The following is a 23,413-nucleotide window of genomic DNA, read 5'->3' as shown; positions in this document are numbered from 1 at the left end:
AAGCAGGTGATTACTATGCACATTTACTGGATAGAGACCAAGGTGTGGATTACTTTGAATTAATTCACAAATTAGAGAAACGGTTCAATTTTCAAGACTTACCAGAGACCTTGCAAGTTCAGGTCATGAGTGCACGACAAAATACAAATGAGAAATTGGAAGATTGGGCAGACCGAGTTCTCTCGTTAGCCTGTAAAGCATTCCGAAATCTTCCCGACAGTTATATGTATACACAAGCTATCTGGAAAATATGCCAGGGATGCTCAGATAAAGAAGCTGGTCAACATGGAGCCACCGCCAGACCAACATCTGTTGAAGCAGCAATTGACCAGATAAAATAGTTCCAACATAACCACACAGCTATATTTGGTAAACCAACCGGTAGACGTGACCCGACACCAAGTCAGGATGTACCAAGCTATGAATATGATAGCGACCTAGCTGTTCACGCTATGGGTAAGACGGACACAATGTCCGAATTGTCTAAACAAATGGAAACATTGCTAGAGAAGATGACTGCTATGGAAGCATTTCATAAGCAGGAAATTGGAGACATTAAACAGCAGCTTCAAAAACAACAGCAGGCAAAACAGTTTCCTGTTCAAAATGAAGTCCAGCCAGCAACCCAACCATTCAGCCAACAAAATCAAGGTAATCGCCAACAATGGCGTAACAGGGATAATAGGCAAGATAATCAGCGACAATCACCATTTAAAAGGCGCTGGGGACCTATACCACCTGAAAAATTAGCAAATATGGCTTGCTATTTCTGTCACCAGTTTGGCCATATACAACGGGACTGTCCTGACTTGCATTCATCAACAGGAAAAAATTACACAGACCATTTAAACCAGAAAGAGTCGGGCTAAAGGGCGGAACCCTGACTCAGACCACACCTAACCGCCTAACGTTGAACACTATTTCAAACGAAAGAAACAAGACACCTGTTTCGGGGATTACCCCGTTGAAAACATGTGATATGTCAACATCCACAGATACTCTGTCTAATTCATCATTGCACACAACGGAGCCTGATAATGATTTACAGAAAGTAATTGAGCTTCAGTTGCAAGATCCCGTACACTTAGGAGGAACTATTTGCCAGTTAGGCTCAGCATCTATGCTTCGATTCACTTTTAAAGTGCATGGACAGCCTGTAATTTCGGTAGTAGATACCGCAGCAGAAGTTACAATAATTTCTGACATAGTTTATGAATCTCTTAGCAAAAAACCACCCATGAAAAGAAAAGCAACAATGCATGCAGCAGGGCGTGGTATGCACATGGATGCGTTTGTAGTGGGACCAGTTGAATTACAAATTGGTGAAAGAACATATCGGACAGATATTTATGTTGCGCCTATTGATAATGACATGCTATTAGGACTTGATTTTCTAGTCAAAGCAAAAGTAATTTTAGACTGCAGAAAATTAATCTTCTTCATCAATGGAGAGGCACTACCTATGGTACATGGATATATTGGACTGGTACCGCCTGTGAACGTTATAGCAAGAGTAGCTAAAATAACCGTTCCATATAGAACAGTCATACCTCCTAATTCAGTTGTACAATTAGAGTCAGATTTGTCAGCGGAATTAACTGATTTTATAGTTGAACCTAATAAAGAGATAGATTTGTTAATCCCACGTGGTTATTACAATGCTAGTTCTTTGCCATGTGTCAGTTTACTTAATGTAACGAACAACAAGATAGTTTTGCAAAAGGGAACTCTTTTAGGCGAAGCAATTGAAGCTGACGTTGTTGAAACGGGGCCAGCCCCGTCAGTAGCAACAACTGGAATAGCCAGAGATAACAATACACTACCGGAACAGTTGCAGAACATATTGGATAAATCCAGTACACTTGCTGAAGACCAAAAGTCCAAAGTTGCAAATTTACTTCATGAATTTGCTGATGTTTTTGCACTAGATGATTTTGACTTGGGAACATTTAACCACATTGAACACGAGATTGATACAGGTGATGCGCGCCCTATCAAACAACGAATAAGACGAACACCCATGTGTTTTGCACACGAAGAAGAAAACCATTTAAAGAAAATGTTAGATGCAGGTATCATAGAACCATCTATGTCAGAATGGGCATCTGCCCCAGTACTTGTGCGCAAGCGCGATGGCAACGTGCGCTGGTGCATTGATTACCGGAAGTTGAATTCCGTGACGAAAAAAGATGTCTATCCGCTTCCTTTGATAGACGAATGTTTGGATACTTTGGCGGAAAACGAATGGTTTTCAAAATTGGATGCAAATAGTGCGTATTATCAGATAAAAGTGAAGGACTCAGACAAAGAAAAGACCGCTTTCATCACTAAATATGGATTATTCCACTTTGTCCGAATGAGTTTTGGCCTTTGCAACGCCCCTGGAACATATTCACGAGTAATGAATCTCGTTCTCAGAGGTTTAACATGGAATGTTGTACTCGCCTTCCTGGACGATATTCTAGTAATGGGAAAGACATTTGAAGACCATTTACAGAATTTAAGATCAGTTTTTGAACGTTTCAGAGAGTATGGGCTAAAGTTGAAACCTAGGAAATGTGACTTCTTTAAAAAGGAAATTGACTTTTTAGGCAGAACAATCAATAGAGATGGTATGGCAATTGGCAGGGAATATGTTGAAGTTGTTAAAAACTGGAAAGAACCTACAACAACAAGAGAGGTTGAACAATTTCTTGGCTTTGCTAATTATCATAGAACTTTCATTAAGAATTTTGCGGATTTATCCAACCCTTTGTACCAATTGACCGGTAAGAAACCGTACAAATGGGGAGATTCAGTGCAAGAGGCTTTTGACAAACTTGTAGAGGCATTGACAACAACTCCGTTATTGGCATTACCCAACAATAAAGATCCGTTTATTTTGGACACAGATGCTTCCAATTTCGCAATTGGCGCAGAATTAATACAAGTACAAGATGGTGTAGAGCGTCCCGTTGCCTACGGAAGTTTTTCATTAACCCATGAGCAAAAACGATACTGCACGACACGGAAAGAATTGCTTGCAGTAGTGAAATTCACCAGACATTACAGACATAACCTTTTAGGACGAGAGTTTATAGTCCGTACAGACCATAGTAGTTTAACATGGTTATTGCAATTTAAAGAGCCACAAGGACAACTAGCTCGATGGTTAGAGGAGCTAAACCAGTATCACATGACAGTAAAGCACAGGCCAGGTAAAAGACACCAAAATGCGGACGCATTATCACGTCTGCCAGATTTAGCCTGTTCACAGATCTAGAATAGATTAGCAGCTGGGAACGTGCTAAAACACAATCTACCCTGTGAAGCATGCGATTAAAGTACTCGTGCTCACCAAAGTTGGCTTGGTTTTCAAGAAGACGTAGATAACGTTATTCCTTTAGCTTCACATCAAGACTGTAAAACTTTTGAGCAAACACACAATACAGGACCACTTACAGTACTACCGAGTTCTTTGATTTCTGAGAACGATTTACTGAAACAGGACAATGCACAACATACAAATGTGATTATAAAGGACAATGCTAGACCAGATAGTTCTATACTAGTATCCCAAGACGGGGACCAGAACGTGACAAGTCACGTGAATGAGAATTAAGGTACATCTCCGGTCCAGCCACAAGTATTTGACAGTACCAATCAAGATACAGTAAGCCAGAATCAAAATGTTTGTCACAGTTCAGTGGAAATAGTCACTACACCACTTGGTATGTCAGTTTACGCGACATATTTGGACCATCCAAATGTAAATGCCATTACTGAGACCGGTATAGAAGCTAGTACTTATTCACCAGAGCAATTACGAGATTATCAGTCTAAAGACCCAGACTTGGAGTTAATACTGGTATGGGACAAAACAGAGCCATCAGAGGCTACAATATTCAGATGCAGTCCAATAGCTAAGAAATATTGGATAAACAAAGATATGTTCTATTTAGATGATAATGGAATATTGAGAAATTTGGACAAGAAAGACAGAACACCAAGACTTGTGGTACCAAGAGATCTTGTTGAACAAGTGATATCATTATGTCATGATATTCCTGCTGCAGGTCACCAAGGTATGAATAGGACCACATTAAGAATAAAGGCAAAATATCAATGGTATGGTATGACACAACGAATTAGAGACATTGTCAAAACATGTAGTACATGCAATTTACACAAGAAGCCAAACAGGAAGGCTAAATGTCCGCTTACCCAGTTTCATGCAGGTGCACCAATGGAGCGTGTCCATTTAGATTTTCTAGGACCACTGCCAGAGACGAAATTTGGGAATGCACATGTAATAGTTATGGTTGATCAGTTTTCCAAATGGATGGAATGTATTCCGTTACCAGCACAAACTGCAGAACATACGGCAAAAGCTGCTGTGAACGAGTTTTTCTCTCGTTTTGGATTCCCATTTCAGGTTTTTACAGACCAAGGACGCAATTTTGAAAGCAAGCTTTTCAAATCCATCTGTGAAATCTTGCAAATGCACAAAGCAAGAACTACTCCGTACAGACCGTCCTCAAACGGACAAGCAGAACGTTGCAACAGAACCTTAGTGGACGCCGTCCGTTGCTTCGTTTCTAAACAACAGAACAATTGGGATGAACACTTGGCACAATTGGCAGGAGCTGTTCGATCGTCAGTTAACAGAAGTACTGGTTTTACGCCAAACATGCTGATGCTTGGGAGAGAGGTTAACCAGCCTGTTGATTTATTGTACAGCGTACCTGGTGCTAAAACAGACGAGTCACATGATGAGTATGTGATAAGACTCAGAGATGCCATAACATCTGCACATGAAATAGCGCGCAACACGCTAAAAACTACACAGAATACCGTGAAACGTGATTATGATGTACGTATTCTGGAGAGAGAATACAAAATAGGAGATTTAGTTTATGTTTTAGACACGGCAAAAATTAAAGGTAGAGCGAAGAAATTGGACCCACCTTGGAAAGGTCCAGGACTTGTATGTGCCAAATTATCTTCGTATGTGTACAAGATAAAATTACAAAAAACTGTACTGACAATAAATCATGACCGTTTAAAGCCATGTAAAGACAGAGAAGTACCACCCTGGTTAAAACAGTGCCAGCACCGGTTACAGGACGGTGAAGATGTGACCAAGGCGACTAACCCAGACTTACACTGTTTGTGCAGAAAACAAGATGATGGACTGTTTATGATACAGTGTGATTTTTGCGATGAGTGGTACCATGGAGCTTGTATAGATTTGACACCAGCACTGGCAGACACTATGGTAAAGTTTAGATGTCCACGGTGCCAGGACTCTGGCACCGCAAGGTAAATTTATATTTTAAGGCATTATACAAGTAGTATGAATATAGAGCAGATTCGTGTGTACATAGAGAATACAGAAAATCAGTTGTAAATTTTGATTGGAAATTACATCAAGAGTGAATAGATTGTGTGTAATATATATATATCAAGGAATGATATGTCAGTTTAAAATAACTCCGCAGAGCGACAACGGAGCAATTGTGGAATTTTGAAATATATGTATGTTGTTAATATGTCAACATTGTAATATATATAACTATATATATGGAGATTTATTTGTATCCCCGTGGTGCGACCAGACGGGGTGGACTAAATGAAGATAGTGAATATTCGAATAGGAAGTAAACTCACTCCTTTCAAAGTGGGGGGAGTGTTGTGTAATATGGTATAATGGACGTGACATTACTATGTAGACAGTACGGTAGTTAGATATACCGCGTAGCCCGGTTCCCGGAATGATCCATTGTAAACTACCTTACTCAGGATAAGATCTCAGATAGTTACCAGGTAACGAGAGTTGGCGTATTGGCGGGAATATAGCGAGCGAGAAACATATTACCAGAGCGTATCATATGATATTTGGTAAGTTAGTACAATTAGAGGCGTTGAATTGTATTAGTAGTATTAGTATTGAGTGATAATACTCGGAAATCACATCATCAGAATAAAGCTTTCCACGCTTTTTGGAATCATTTGTGACAAAATCGGCCATGCAATGAACCCTCGTTCTCTACTTTCTTAGATATACCTTTAGACAACACACCATTCTCCTTTTTCAGAATAGTGCTCTTTCTATCGGATTGTTTGTCATACACATGCATTGTTTGAACTAACATCCACATAGTAATCTATAAATAATTATGATACTGCCAACATTTAGCTATGATTTATCATAAGAACTATATTTATTGATAACAGTAATAGAGATGCAATATACCAAAGGGACATTTTAACTCATAAGTCAAAAATAAACTGACAACGCCATGGCGAAAAAAAAAAGATCAACAGACAAACAACAGTACACAAAACACAAAACACAAAACACAACATAGAAAATTAAAGACTGAACAAAACGAACCCCACCAAATATGTCGTTTGCCATACTCTGTAAAAGAGAAAAACAATTTGGCTACTTCTTGTACTAGGTTTTGTCCATAACAATTCATACAAAATTCAACATTTTTTACATCTAATTTTGTTTTTCTCTTACCAACCATCCTATGAAAAAGAAGTAAATTTAAAAGATTTAATAAATAAATGTTGTGGTTTTTTGTTGTTTTTCTCTGTAACGCGTTTGCTTATTTCTTACCAATTATATTCGGATACAAACATAAGTTTTCCTTAATTGCCGTCTTTGTTTTTTGATATGTGACCTTTAACCTTTTTTAAAAAGACAAGAAGCAGCACAAGAAAAATATAGAAAATAGTATATTAAAATATGCCACTTGTAAATTTTTAAAATGTGGTCTCGGAAGAAAACAGGTATAATGTGTTTGCCAATGACTTAGCTTGGTCCCAAAACTTTCTTTCATTTCACATTTTATTCAAATTGGTATTTAAAAAACACCTAGATTAATTCATACATTTTTATACTTATTTGTTTAGGGGCCAGCTGAAGGACGCCTCCGGGTGCGGGAGTTTCTCGCTGCATTGAAGACCCAAATATATTTTACATAGTATGAATGTACACCTATGCGTTAGAACTATTTTGTTTTAAATATGTACTATTTTCCAGTATGTTCTTTCTGACCCAGCCCGGTTAGGTGGTGATACATCTTACAAAGTCTACCAACATTATTTCAGTTTGCAACGAATTACGCTCATTACTGCATTTAAACCGCTTTTCCTTTGCTTTATGTGTGTTGTTTTGATGTGCATGTACTAATTTGTATCATGGATGGATACCCCAATATCCTTTGTTTTTCTATTAAACCTGTATTACACTGATACATGTTTGCATCATGAAGTCAATCAGTTAATCAAAAAACAAATGATGATGATTTTTAAGTCGTGCCATACCATCAAATGTGACCCGTCGTTTCGATAGTTAATGAACTTGTCTATTGTTTATGTAGTACTCCTTCTAACAAACAATTGGATATAATATGAGAAAGTTTATTACAAAACAAATGATTTCAACTCCCGAGCAAAGATATGACCATTTAAGCAATTACGTATCTAAAATTGAGAATGGAAATGAGGAATGTGTCAAAGAGACAACAACCCGACCATAGAGCAGACAACAGCCGAAGGCTACCAATGGGTCTTCAATGCAGCGAGAAACTCCCGCATCCGTACGCGTCCTTTAGCGGGCCCCTAAACAAATATGTATACTAGTTCAGTGATAATGGACGTCATACTAAACACCAAATTATACACAAGAAACTAAAATTAAAATTGATACAAGACTAACAAAGGCCTGAGGCTCCTGACTTTGGACAGGCGCAAAAATACGGCGGGGTTAAACATGTTTTTTGAGACCTCAACCCTCCCCCTATACCTCTAGCCAATGTATAAAAAACAAACGTACAAGTTTATACTTATCTGTATGGGCCGAAAGGAGAGATTTAATGATGCCACTTTTTCAAACAGTAACACCTTTACCCAAAACATATTTACTACAAAATATATCTTTCAAAGACGGTAATTTGTTTAAAATACCTTTTAGATAAATCTGTTGCTCATATATATATTTATCCAAAAACTATTCACGGAATGCCTGAATCAGTTATAGGGTACAACTGTCCAAACTGTTATGAGGCTAGACCTCTCAATATAAGAGAGTCGAAGGATACCAAAGTGACATTCAAATAAGTCGAAAATAAACTGAAAACGCCATGGCTAAAAACAAAAAAGACAAACAGCACATAAAACAACATTGAAAACCATAGACTTAGCAAAATGAACCCCATCAAATACTGGGGGTGATTTCAGGTGCTCCGGAAGGGTAAGCAGATCCTAAGTTCTATGCAAAAATGTTGTGCTGAGATATATTCAACCAGTGGTGTCAATCGGATGTGGATTCTCAAAAACTCTAAAGATCTACTGCTAAATCTCAGATCACAATCTATGCAATTTTGCAGCAACATTAAAACCTTTGACTTTTCTACGCTTTACACTACTATTCCCCATGCTTTATTGAAAGTTCGACTTCACAATCTCATTAAACAGAGCTTTTCTATAAAAATGGGAATCGTAGATATTAATGTCTGTTTTGGGTTATAATAATTCTTATTTTGTGAAGAACCACACTGGTTCTATCAGAAAATACAGTGAAGATGATATTATCAAAATGCTGGACTTTTTAATCGACAATATATTTGTTGAGTTTAAAGGATTGATATTTCAACAGACAGTTGGTATTCCAATGGGTTCTAATTGTGCACCCCTTCTGACCGAATTGTTTTTGTACTCGTATGAAGCAGAATTCATTCAGAACCTTCTAAAAGATAAGAAGAAAAAGCACCTTACAAAATTCTTTAATTTTACTTTCAGAAATATTGATAATGTCCTATCACTGAATAACCCATATTTCAGTCAGTACTTGCATCTCATATATCCCAGGGAACTTGAAATTAAGGATACTATTGATACAAAAGGACTCTTTCATACCTTGATCTTTTCCTCAATATTGACACAGATGGACGACTTCACACTAAAGTCTATGACAAACGGGATGATTTCAACTTCCCAATTATCAATTTTCCATTTCTCAGCAGTAACATACCCTCTGCTCCGTCGTATGGTGTTTACATATCTCAATTGATACGTTATGCTCGTGCATGTTCCTACTATACTGACTTCATATACAGGAGTGTGCTTCTTACGCATAAACTGCTGAGGAGGAAAGATTAAAAATGACACTCCGTAAATTTTATGGACACCATCACGAATTGGTTGATCTATACGATGTGTCTGTGTCGAAACTAACTAATGACATTTTTACCACGTCTTAGATTGTGGTTTAACACCTAGGTCGTCTGTCTGCTATGTACAGAACGTGACCTATTCACGAACATGACTGTTATACCGAGTGTGAATTTGCATTGCTATACGACGTGTCACAGTATTTTGTACATCCAACATTCATGTATTTATTTTTGATGTTTCTGTTATGGTTTCTGTTAAATAATGTGGTATGTCTTATAGTTTGTTGTCTAAACAATTATAAAATTGCCCTTCAATACCATCCTTGTCATATTCCCGAATATGACTGTTATACCGAGTGTGGATTTGCATTGCTATACGACGTATCTCGGTTTTTTGTACATCCAACATTCATGTATTTATTTTTGATGTTTCTGTTATGGTTTCGGTTGGATAATCTGTTATGTCTTATCGTTTGTAGTCCAAATAATTATAAAATTGCCTTTCCATAACATCATTGTCATGAAAATTGTTTGAACGAGTATTGTGAAAATAATTGTATAAAGTTCGAGATTGCATGTTAGTTACGTAAGCGCGTCACTGTTTGTGATTTCCTGTGGTGTCTGTCGTTGATGGAATATGTTCGTTGTTGTTCTGTGGTTTGCATGTTGTGTCGACTATTATATTATGTGTTTGTGCTATACTTCTGTCACGTAGTGCTGTAATTTTAGCGATATTGTTTATTATTGTCATAAAGCGGGAAGTTTGGCTAGCCATTAAATCAGGTTCAACCCACCATGTTTTTCTTAAAATGTCCTGTACCGAGTCAGGAATATGGCGTTGTATCAAATTATTCGTTTCTATGTATATTTGCGTTTGTTTTTGTTGCACTTCAGTGTTCCTGTTGTTCCTTCGTTTTCCTCTTGTCGTTGATGTGTTTCCCTCGGTTTTAGTGTGTTATCAGGATTTGTTTCCTCTCAATCGATTAATGACTTTTGAACACCGGTATACTACTGATGCCTTTATTTAGATCCTTATCTACCACAATAATCGTTTAATGTGCATGGCGGGTGATGCATACATAGTAGGAGACGTTTAACCTGGGGACACAACCGGTTTCACTTCTTCCGAATCAATTTACGAGATTTGAACATAGGTAAACTGTCGCCTTAATTTGGAAGTATGTTTTCCTTTTTTTTTTCTACATGTTTATAATCAATTTTAATAAAATAATACTTGTATTTCTATATAATAATGGTTAAGAAGTAAAGAAAGATTCTCCTTATATTATATTTCCGAAATTATTTTCAAAAAATAATAGCAATATATCCTACTTAAAAAGACCATTCTGGGAGCAGTACATTACAAGTTATATTTACTAAATAAACAGAATACACACTACAGAGTGATCATATCATTTTCTCGGGGGTGTTTTATTACTGAGTTTACAATATTATGTAATGAATAATATACAATCAGTACCAAGTATCATTATTTAAATTTTGACAAGGGATAAAATTAACAATAGCTCGTGAAGATGAAAAAACTAAATTATATCAATTTAAATAATGAACAATACAATATATTAATCATGAAGATAACCACGATATCCTATAATATTTTGTTTGAAATGAGGTCTACGATTGTACGTACTTCAGCATAACATTATAATTGGTTTTCTTTAAATTTAAGTATCAAAATTTCATAAATACTGTCCTTAAAGTAGGTAGTTCACAGTAATAATTTGGAAAGAGGTTTTCGAACTTTGTAGATCAAGCAATATAAAGACACGTATGACATTTTGGGTATCTAACAAAATGAAGGAAGGTCCTGTACGTCGCTTTTTCTTGAATATTTAAACCGGACATATGATTGTTCAGGAAGTATCTTCCTAGTATAAGTTTCATTTTAATATGTCCTTGAACGAGAGTTCTCGCTTGGACTTGATCTAACTGAATAAAGGTTCTTAATGGTGAAAATGACAGTTTGTTTCTATTTTTACATTCTGAACTTTTAAGTTGTATACTTTGTATTTGAATTTAAGTTTTTATCGTTTAAGCGATATTTAAGCGTTTAAGGGGAGATAAAGGATTTTTTTGTCTTTACTTCAGTTATGTGCTTGTTATTTTTGTGATTTTTTTCTCATCCTTTGAACTTCATATATAGGTGATGATGTTGTGTATCCTTTCCCCCAAAAAAACTTCATTTTGTCGTTTTAAACGGTTATGCTGGGTTATGATGTAGGTTAAGAGAATGTACAAAGAACCGGTTATTTTGTTAATTTGGGTTTTTACGGCTTAGACAAAAGACACAAATGAACCTTGTATTCGACTTCGAACTACCGAGTTTTAAAATATCTAAAGAGTGCAAGCACGTTTGATAACAGCCGGGTTTTATTGGGATAAGTGCCATTATTCTTTACTGTGCTTTGTTTATTTTCGTCTTTTTTCGTTTTATCATTATATATGTTCTTTATTTTAAATGGTCATTTATTGTTTATTTATCAACCATTTCAAAATTTACATAATAAATATTTACTGATTTGAATATTCAATTGGCAATTGCGCTCATTCTTGGAGATACATCAGGTATGGTAATTGATTTGTTCAAACAGGCTAGCTATGCTATCGATAATTTGCTGAATAACAAGTATGAATTCGTATTGCAATACTGCACATGTATATTTACATAAAAAGGGAATATTTCATATGAAAGCGGATGCAGAGGAGCTTATATAAGTAAACTTCTCTATTCATTTTTTACGAACAATTGTGTCAGGAGTTTATGTTTAAAAATTAAGGAAATCTGAGTACTACAAAAGATGAATTTCGACTTCAACCTCCTGGAAAAAACTGAGAATCGGTCAATTTGTGTTGTGATGTTAATTTCAGATTGGTATCTGGATGGGTTTTCTTTATCTAATGATATATGTTTAAAATACATAACATTATAGAATTGTAGAGGGCTATGTAAATAATGTGATTTGATACTATTGTGTAAACAACGTATAAGCTATTATTGACGGTGAATTGGCGTAATAAATTTTCAAATACTTTAACTAAATCTTATTAAATAGATCAAACGTTTGATCTGTAATATTTTATGTTCTTTTTATATATGTTATAGTATACTTTATTGGTAGAAAACGTTAAAGCAACGTATAATGATTTCGTTCATGTCTCATAACAAGCGTAAGATACCAATAATGATCCAATATATCAGATTTAATTGATATAAATAAATTATTGTTTGAAGTCTTTAAATGTTTAAGCAGAAACCTACCAGACGAATTTACACAATCTTATTATCTTTTCATTCAAGTAATCTCAATTGTGTTGTGGCAAAGGGTAAAATGTAACTACATTCTTTGACCTTACTATTTATTTTTTTGTTTGTTTTATTATGATGATATTTAAAAGTTGCATTATGTCGGTTTATAATCTGATAATTTCAATTATATATTTTAAGTCTCATATTATTTGTGAGCTGTATATCAACGGAAAGTTTAAATATGTACAAAACCGTTTCATGATGTCGACAATGTTTACTCCTACAAAAGCGTAAAATTGTAAGTATGAAATATTTGGTCTTGACATTATTTTACAAAAAAATATAATTAAAACAGGTTAAGACCTGTTGGTGACCTTCTGCTGTTGTCTGTTCTATGGTCGGGTTGTTGTCTCTTTGACACATTCCCCATTTCCATTCTCAATTTTATTGTTAACGGAGTCCCTATGTCTGCCTCATATCTTGACTTACATCTTCAAATGAACCATGAGTGTATGTTGAGACTTTACGACAAAAGAGGTGATTTCAACTTCCCAATCGTGAATTTTGCCTTTCTTTGTAGAAACCGCGCCTACATATGGAATCTATAAACCCGGTCGATACGATATTCCAGAGCTTGCATTTCATAAGGAAGCTATAAAGCTAAGAGTTCTAAGTGGTTAAGTTGAAACATTTTTTTCGCAAATTTTACAGACGCCATCACAAGTTGGTTGATCTTTAAGGAATATCTGTTTCTTTTAGTTTATATGACGATAATGACTGATGGCTGTTTAACGCCAACTTTGAATTGAAGTGAAAATTACTAATATAAAGTGTACGGTGGTCAAATGTTTTTTTTTTTTTTTTTTTAGAATACTACAAAACCAAAACGGATATATTTCAATTGACGTAACCACAATTCCGTCCTCTTTTCCTTGTGACACCACAGAATCAGACACATCACTGACTAGTAATGATGGATCTGCTTACCCTTCCTTGAGATTCTGCGAACACCCAAAGGTTTTGCCATGGTCTTGTATATTTCTCTAGATTAAAGAGTTTATAATGTCCTCTTGGTATGTTTCCACTCTTTTACAATAGAAAGTTCGTCTAGAAGTATATTTCTAATGTAAATAAAAGCAATGCTAAATTGAAAGAAATATTAAACGAGTTTCTGGTAATTTTAATGTAAAGAAAGTTATTGAACAAACGCATATATACTAAACTAAGTCATCTGTGTACGTTTTTTTTTTTTTCTATTTATCACGAATCTATAACATTATCGTAAAAATATATCATTAAGTAATTTACTTTCGGGTTCAAAGTTTACCGAAAGAGACCTTGATAAACAAAAAATTAAAAATTAGAACCGATTATAATGAGGTGAGCACGTATATGATAAGTGAGACGATAAAAAGATGTTTGGTTGTTTTTTTCATAATTCCTTGCGTTCGCATTTGTTAAACTTTGTCATAACAGTTGTTATCTGATGTTATGATATATTATCATTTTTGTTTCCAGAATCTGTTAATACTACATATGTAACTTCCTCCCACGTGTGTTTTCTTCTTCTTTCATCACGATTTTGCTGAGCACTTGAGAAATGTGATTGTTATTTTTTCTAACGACAGGTGTCATTTTAAGGTCATAGCATATGAAAATAACTATCGACAAATTAGAGTACGGCAATGGAATAATTAAAATAAAAAATACATTTCCTGCAGATTTTTATCAAATAAAGGATTGTCTGTTTAAGGAAACAATATGTGTCGTTGTCGTTTCACTGAGTGTGATTAGGCATGGCGGGTAATGCATACTTATCTATTCGACGCACCTAGTTTAGCTCCTTCTGGAGTTCACGCAATTCCATCACATTTTCTTTGTTACCTTGATAAATATCCTCCTAATCGATTTACGAGATTTCAACATCAGTAAACTACTATTGCTTAAACTTATAATAACAAAATAGCAACTCAGTAATATAAAACCTATTCAATTTTTTTTTTTGAAGGATCAAATGATTTTAAAGATGTGAAACAATTGAGTAAAAAGATACAGTAATAACGGTTATTATGAACGAGTTAATTAATGTGTAAACTGAAATGGTTAATTCACAAAGTATATAACGTCCGACGAACATCGTTTTGAGTTTGAGAGGCGACAGATAACAAAGGGATATTCAAACTCGAAAACAAACTGACCATGTCATGGTAAAAAATTAAAAAACGATCCAAAGATAAAAGTATACAAAACACAACACAGAAAACTAAAGACTGAGCAACACGAACCCAACTAAAAACCGGGAGTTATCTCAGGTGCTCCGAAAGGATGAGCAGATCCTGCTCCACATGTAGCACCCGTCGTGTTGCTCATGAAAGTACGAACCCTGTGATAAGTCTTTTTCGCTTGGAACTTTCCTTGTGAACAGAAACCCTCTATCAAGGAAATCGTGATAGGAAACACAAGCCCCGGAATGTAGTATAAACTGAGAGATATGTACTCCATATGATGGAATGTTGCCATTTCACAATTGGGTTGAAATCACCCAACAGACCCTCACAGATCATTAAAAATAAAACTATTCAACAATGCGATGATTTCCGCTTCAAATTGTGAACTTATCATTTCTATGTAGCAACATTCGACCAGCGCATTTAAGTGGAGTATATATCTCTCAGTTGATATGATATTCAAGAGCTGGCGTATCCTATCATGATATTCTTGAAAGAGCATTGCTGCTTTGATGGAAGCTATTGACGCAATGGTTCCAGGTCGAAAAGTTGCATTCAACTTTTCAAACATTTTACGGACGCAATCACGAGTTGGTTGACCGTTACAGAATATCTGTTGCGGAGATCACCATGTATAATTTCTAATTGTCTCAACCACAAATCCGTTCTCTGTTTGTCGATTATGACATCACTTAATGAGAATTATAACCGAATTTGTTCTTTCCATTAGCAACATGACGGGTGCCACTAATAGAGCAGGGTATTCTATCTTTTATGAGATCACCCTAAATTTTTGGTTGGGTTTATGTTACTCAGTCTTTAGTTTTCTAGTTGTCAATTTTTGAATGTCCCTTTGGTATCTCCGACTCTTTCCTAAGTCGTGCTTTTAATCCATTTTATAGCATATAGCTATCTCCCACAATTATAAATATAACTTCCGTTAAAATATACTGGACTTTATCACACAAGTGCATGATGTTGCTCATAATTACGAAGGTTTGTACATATACAATGTCTATGTTTAAATGCAACTGTATTATGTAAAATTTATACTTTTTGGGGTAATTGGAATGTCGAGTGCGTAAAACAAAAACGATAGAACGTGCTTGTCATAATTAGAAGGAAAACTTTGTCTCAATGCTAGACGAAGTTAAATCGCGAGAAGCTCAGGCAATATGTTTAGTCCTTTTTTGTCCTTATTGCACGTCTACACATTATAAACAAAATACGTTCATCCAATGCATGTTCATTAAAAAAAAATATGCATTCTCTATTTTTGTTGCATTTATCACCTGTTAATATTCATAGTTTATGACGCTATTTACTATCCAACATAGTTGCCATTTTGATGAAATTTTTATGCTACAAACATTCTGAAATAAAATGACTCCAAATATGAACACCATGAAATATGATAATTCTGTTTTAAAAATGTTTTCATAAATTTCTCCACAATTAGAATTGAGAATGGAAACGGGGAGTGTGTCAAAGAGATAACAACAAGACCAAAGAGCAGAAAAACAGCCAAAAGTCACCAATGGGTCTTCGACGCAGCGCAGCGAGAAACTCCCGCACCCAAAAGGGGAATTCAGCCGGCCCCTAAACAATAATGTATAATAGTTTTAACGAAATTGACGCCGTACTTTACTCTGAAACATATGAATAATTAAAAATTAAAAAAAAAACATACAAGAGTAATAAAGGCCAGAGGTTCCTCACTTGGGACAGGCGCAAAAATTCGGCGGGTTTAAACATGTTTTGTGAGATATCAACCCTCCCTCTTTACCTCTAGCCGATGTCGAATAAACAAACACACAGCAATAATTGACTTCTTACAAAAAACGGAATGTAAGGTACAACATTTGAACGTTAATAATTGTCTAGTTAATACTAAACATGCTGGGATCAAAAGTTGCTACAATTATTATATCATGTTGGTTTTCTTTATCTTTTTTTTTTATTTTTTGTTAATTGCAACTTTCTGATTCTTACTGTTTATATTGAGTAACGATTTAAAGAGGCGGTATCTATTTAAGTCGTAATTTTCTAAAGCCGGAAAATGTTTTAAGATGTCAATGTGTTTATTGTCTTTTTTATGACTCTAATGAGTGTAATTAAGAGCAGACACCCTAATTGTTTGTCATCTGATAGACTAAAGCTCATTAATTATGTAGGAATGTACAGTCACGTCACGAGCAATGACATAGACCTTCTAGAAGCACATGTTCACAAATACGAAAAGTTATAACATCTTTAATTTCATTTCATAGTTCAATTGAATTCATTTCATTTGTCTGATACACTCTTTTTCTGAAGATTTTTAATAATCAGTTAGTAGAATCATTTCACTTTTCAAAGTATGTAAATTGTTAAACGTTTCTATTTAGAGTTGATAAAGCCCGGAAGGGCTTATTAATGTTATTATAAAACTATTTCTATTTCTAATTTCTAAAATGTGTAATGTTATAAGCTGATATGCCATTATTAAATGAATAAATAATTGATCGGTAATTAATAATAGTTGGTTTAAAGTATGCAGTGCATTTTGAATGCCTGTTATTCCGATGTAACAGTTTTTTATGTTTTTTTCTGTTATTTTACTTTTTATTCTGTTGGTCCAGAGTTATAAACGTGTGGGCGGGTTTTGAAATCAGTTTTTATCGGACCAATTAAAAATTCAACTCGTTGAAAAGTAAATTATCGCACTAGAACGAAGAAAGAAGATTTGCACAAAAATAGGTTTTAATGTTAAGTCAAGGATTTGGTTACCATAAATTACTTAAAACATTTAATAAATTCTTTCATAGATACAAAGATTTGATTAGTCAATTTTGCTGTACTTTAGCTACATCCTAAATTTTACGGTAATATTGTACTAAAAGAGCGGTGAGTGTCTAAACGCATCGAACCTATAAACAATCTTATTAGTAAAGGTTATCTTATTAATGTTGTAATAAGATCTTTAAATATTGTTTACATTGGCACTAACATCGATTTTGTCATCAACAAATTAAAACATAACTAAATTTGCACATCCACGTTTTTATTTTTCTATTTAGAGATGGCTTTATCAAAATATAACATGATACATATTTATTTTAAGGTTAACTCCTACCGATCCTACTGCCTGTCCATACTTTTTTGGCATTGCACAAGTCATGTCTTCTTTGACTGTTCATGGCGTTAAAACACTAAATCCCTGGGATGTGTTTTAATTGATTTTAGTCTCTGATGCATGATTTTTATTGTTAATTGTTTTTGGCTTTTTACTAGCTCTCAGTAACTGCCAGTACTCTCAAATCGTACTTTCGTGTTAATTTGACCTGTTGACACAATTTTTAATGCATCACCTTTGATAAGTATTTAGTATGACGATAAATTTTCACTTCTGTACTCGTACTCTGAACAACAAATTTATTAATTTTGTAAAAAAAATACTTCCGTACTCCTAACACAAAAATTAGTATATTTAAATTTACCTGTGTACGTTGTTTTATTTAACGCCATTTTGTTCCAGGTTAGAGCTGTCTTTTTGACACTGTTCCTTCATATTTTTTTATTACTACCTGTAACGTCTATGTTATATAGGCACCTACGTTTTAATATTGTTTAATATATGTTTACTTGTTTTTGTTTAAATGTCTTTTTGATCGAGTTAAGCCATTTCAATTGATATTTTATAGTGTGTCTTTTTATGTTGTCATGTTACACTACTGTCGCAGGTATTTATATGCACTTGTTCTAAGTCAGGAGCATGTTGTTCAGTGGTTATCGTTTGTTGGTGTGGTTCCTAGGTGTTTCTCGTTTCTCGTTTTTTGTATAGATTAGAACGTTGGTTTTCCTGTTTGAATTGTTTTACATTAGTCATTTTGGGGCCCTTTATAGCTTGCGGTGTGAGCTAAGTCTCCGTGTTGAAGGTCGTACTTTGACCTATAATTGTTAACCTTTTATACATTGTGACTTGGATGGAGAGTTGTCTCATTGGCACTCATACCGCATCTTCTTATTTTATATTTAACCGTATTTATATACAAACTTTACTATATTCTTGAAAAAATATTTCGACCAATTTTATGGTGACTACCGTAGATACTGCCTCTTTAACAGTAAAATAAAATTTCGAATGATCTCAAGTTTGTACTCATTTGATCTTACAATTCTTTGTAAGGTATACACCAATACTCTGCTCTGAAACGCCTCCTGAATTGTTCTACAGTAACATGTATTTTACTTTGATTATAAAGAACGCTTGATATATGTTAATAGTAGGAGATATCGGGTATAACTCATTTGACATCCACCCAGAAACACAAATCTGCTCAGGAATGTAGATACATAAGTTTTATCTCCATTATATCCATAACATAAGTAAAGCTGAAGAAATCTTGCTGAATAAGTGTTGCTTTATCAGTGAAGTAGGGACAACTACTGCTACGTATACCTGTGATATACTTCCTGATTTGAATACCAATCATACGATTGCTTACATTATTCATATTCATATCAGGTTTGTTAATTTCTATTTTGTTTAATAAGCTTGTTATGCAACTTTTTTTGTTCTGATTATCTGTTTGGATAATACTTAGATGTAATTTGTATCTGTTATTGTATCAGTATATTCATTATTTTAAGACAGATGCAGGTAAGCTTATTGCTATCATAAACTGTTTGATAATGTCAGTGTAATTATAGTCTTTTCAGTAGACGTCCTGTGCATATCACATTTCAAACTCAACACCATATTTGTTAGTTTTATTATTATTCAGTGTCTCCATAAAACACGACAATGATTTCATTATAAAAGTTATAGCTAAGACAATGAAGCTGATATGATCAGCCTTTTTTCAATTCTATTTGATATTTATTTTCCCATTTGATAATATCTAACTTTATGAACAGACAAAAAAGTAGTATTTTTAATATGATAGATATATGTGGTATTATTGGTTATGAAACAACTATCTACCAGAGTTCAAATGACGTTGATATAAGCAATATGTCATCATATGGTCTACAACAATGAGAAAGACTCATACCGTATAGCCACCTATAAAAGGTGCCGACATGAAAAAAGTTAAATAATTCCAACAAGAAAAGTATCGGCCAATTAATAACAATACAATTCACGAAAACAAATATGACAGACATGAACCAACGTCAACCACTGAATTATAAGCACCTGACTTTGAGGTGGCACATAAAGAATATGGCGGGGTTATACATGTTTATGAGCGCTCAACTCTAGCCCGGGACGGTGGTGTAACAGTACATAAAAACAAACTGTAACAAAAAATGAGCTATGGAACTGACAGCAAACTGGGTGCTTTCAGGTTTTTTTACCTGTCACATTCCATGCATATTATCTAATCTATCAATGACAATTATTCCTTATCAGCTAAAATGAAAATCGTCAATATCAAGCTTGACCACCATTTTGTCATCAGTAACAGCATATTAAAATTTGTAGAGCATTGACTGAACGGTTCATAAATAACTGTTTTTCTTTTTCTTTGGAAAGCCCAGTAACAAATCAGATGCAAATGGCTCCAATCAAATAGATCTGTAAGAAGCACAAACACATGACTATTATGAAAAAAAGACACCAGTTTAACGCCACTCGCACTTACTGAACGTTAGTTCAGAGCCAATTACAACTAATAAAAAAATCAAGTTCTCGCATAATAAAAGATTATAAAAAATATGCGATTTAGGACCAATTGGAATAAAACGTTTAATTACTTGTTGTCAGTGCATAATCTCAATAAGTTCAAAATACCTTTTCTTTGAACATTAGTCACGAGGTAAAGGGTTTTTTATCTATATTATATTGTATCGTTTATATCACATAATCTTATTGTATATTGTAACATAACGACATACATTGATTTACAAGTAGTTCATTTAAAGTTTCGTTGTCATGTTTATGGCCTACATCTGATGACTATTAGATCCCAAAACATTAAAGTTTTAACCTAAGATGTAACAAATTCATTAATGTTTTTAGTCATTGAATGTTTCATATGGTAAAAACCAGACCTATTTATAATGTTTTCGTAATATTAATGAACAGTTCAATAAAGTTATGTTGGTTGTTGTTGCGACATAGGGTAGAATATTGACTGGACTCTTAAAACTTAGTAAAACCTTACATGTATAAGCATCATAAAAATCATTCAAAACCTTGATTCAGAGTTTACAAATGAGGTTTTTTAGTAGATGGTAGATATATACTGAACTTAATATATTATTTTTCATGCGGACCATTATTCGATTAGATATAATTTTTTGAAATATCAACCTCATGCTGTTTGAGATGAAGTATAAAATTCATTGCAATTCATTGTAAATCAAATGCATGTAACATATCTGTCCTTTAGGCCTTTTTTCACTGAGCATGATTGATAATATAATCATATTCTGATATCGACTACTACTTCTCTGGCTTTCACAGTTAAACCATTTGTATGACTTCGTTCTAGATTCAGATGATCAAGATGGATTATATCACTGCATCGTGTGTGACGGGATATTTTCATCTCGAGACTATTTCTGTATTTAAATTTTTAAAACGTGAAGCTTGTCGAGAATCGAGAACTATTTTATCGTATGTAATTATATGTAAATTTAGACGACGTATGGACAAACTTCAACTTCCCTTTTTAATGATTTTGAAGAATATTGTGTTATGTATATGAGACATCATCAAACATTGTAGTTTTTTTGTGAAGATAGCAAAATCTGAGGAAAGCAAGAGATCGTAATTGATTTTGACCAATGCAGAGTTAGATCGATTTATTCGAAAAAATCAATCGTTCGTTCAGAGAGTATAAATCGGCGAACGATTCGATAGGATCATTTATGTGTCGACATTTACTCCACTGTTATGCACAAAAATCTTCTAAATTAGATTATAAATTATATCAATGACATCAGAGATACGTTTTATTATGGAATTCAAACACTGTCTTAAGTCATAAGTAGTTTTCCATTTTATTCATTATATGGTGTGATTTAACTTTTAGATGTATGGTAAGTCGTATTTATGTTTGTTCCATTTTCAAGATATCTTATAAAGAAGATTTTTGGCCATGTATTTCTGAGGGAAAATGTCATATACATATACAAATCTGTGTCTACATTAGCAGTCCTTTAATGTCTATATCAAAAATCCTGAAAAGGTGACTCTTGTAAAAATAGGGTTTGAAAGAAAAGTTAATGTACCAGTTAGGTTTTGCTCAAACACATATATTTAGGATATGATGACTTTTGAAGGATTGTGAACTCTATAATGTCGTATATGTTTAACATAATGTTTTAGACAGGATCGTGTATCAGCTTCATTGTTTGTGAAATTTGCCAAATGTAGTTACTTTGTCAGATGTTGATTTATTGTTAACTGTTACAGAATATTGGTTTCCTGCAGGTTAGTGTCATCAATGCCCGTTCCCTTCTTACTTTATGATGAAATGATTCGCTCTAAAATCATTTCATTCAATGGTTAAATTTTCAAAAAAGTAACCTGTCAATGACAATGATGACACTTCTATGCGCAATTATTGAGAATTCTTTTTTTTTCTCATTAAATGGTTTAATAATAAAATGGTTGATTTTTTCGTTAAAATTTGATTAATAAACGACAACACTATCATGGGAATGATATTCTAAAAATCTTAAATGCAGAAAGTCAAATATATTGCAAATACAAAATACAGGCCTCATCTCGTTCTTCAGAACATAAAAATAACATCATGATGCGAAGCTAATAGTTTCAGTATATGAACATTTGTTGTTCGACCTGTTAGTCAAATGCGTTTTGTTGAAATATACTAAAAAATGTTGTTTGTGCTGTATTTACCCCCTTTAACAAGAAATTTGTTTTGCATGTACACGTATAAAAATTGCGGTTTTTATCCCACGCAATCATAGGTTTGAACGTTGTTTTCAATTTAGACTTGTATATATATATACGATATACACTCCATCTGTAAATTATCATGCAACAACATTTTGTTCTGATTGGATTTTTTTTTTTTTTTTTTTTTGGCGTGATTTAGATCCCATTGACTGGAATGAGTCATAAATTTGAAACATGTAAGGAAATAAAGTAGAATAAACTGCGAAGCAATCCATAGTTTTCTTGAAAGGTTTAGCTTATATATCGTTGTAATCGTTTTCAAAACCATTTTATTTCTTATCTATGTATATATATATATTGTTTTTTAGTTATGAAATGACCATAAACTCCTCAGCATGGGTGCCATTCTTCAAAAGCTGAGAAAAAGAGTAAGCATTATAAACTTTTGTTATTATACATCCATCAAATCTGTAAGTACTAACCTAACATGAATTTACGCTAAGCGCATCTTTAATTTACCTATTATTTCATCAAGAAAAGCCTGTTTTCAATTATGGTTTTTATTCCCAATAGAATTGATATCTGGAAATAACAGGTTTTCATCAAAAATATTCAATATTTTTTAAACGCCAAACGATATTGGCACAAACAGATTCATGTATTTTTATTTAATTTTTTTTTTTTTGTCATTTTGTGGATGCCTTTTTAAAATAGTATACGCTTATCCATACAGATAATATAGTGCAGGTGTCATGGGGTATTCCATAAATCGCTATTTTACAACCAAAGTTGAGTTAATAAAAAAAAATTATATAAATTCTGGGTGTCCGCTCAAAACTCCAAAAAAAGTGACAGCCAAGATTTACTTGAATGCGTAAGGTTTTATATAACCTTA

General features: G+C 33.9%; 1 protein-coding gene across 1 annotated transcript in view; it reads left to right on the top strand.

Annotated features, from left to right (window-relative positions):
• Positions 1 to 3,147: 3,147 nt before the first annotated feature.
• Positions 3,148 to 23,413, top strand: part of LOC127715829 (heat shock 70 kDa protein 12A-like) — a 57,706-nt gene continuing 37,440 nt past the window's right edge. The window contains exons 1-2 of the mRNA XM_052221964.1: positions 3,148 to 3,197; positions 3,682 to 3,997. Of these exons, the coding sequence (XP_052077924.1) occupies positions 3,148 to 3,197; positions 3,682 to 3,997 (366 nt within the window). The remainder of the gene's footprint in view (positions 3,198 to 3,681; positions 3,998 to 23,413) is intronic.

This window comes from Mytilus californianus, unplaced genomic scaffold (assembly GCF_021869535.1).
Source record: "Mytilus californianus isolate M0D057914Y unplaced genomic scaffold, xbMytCali1.0.p SCAF_9, whole genome shotgun sequence".
Taxonomy (NCBI): domain Eukaryota; kingdom Metazoa; phylum Mollusca; class Bivalvia; order Mytilida; family Mytilidae; genus Mytilus; species Mytilus californianus.
This window is presented reverse-complemented; position numbering and strand designations above follow the sequence as displayed.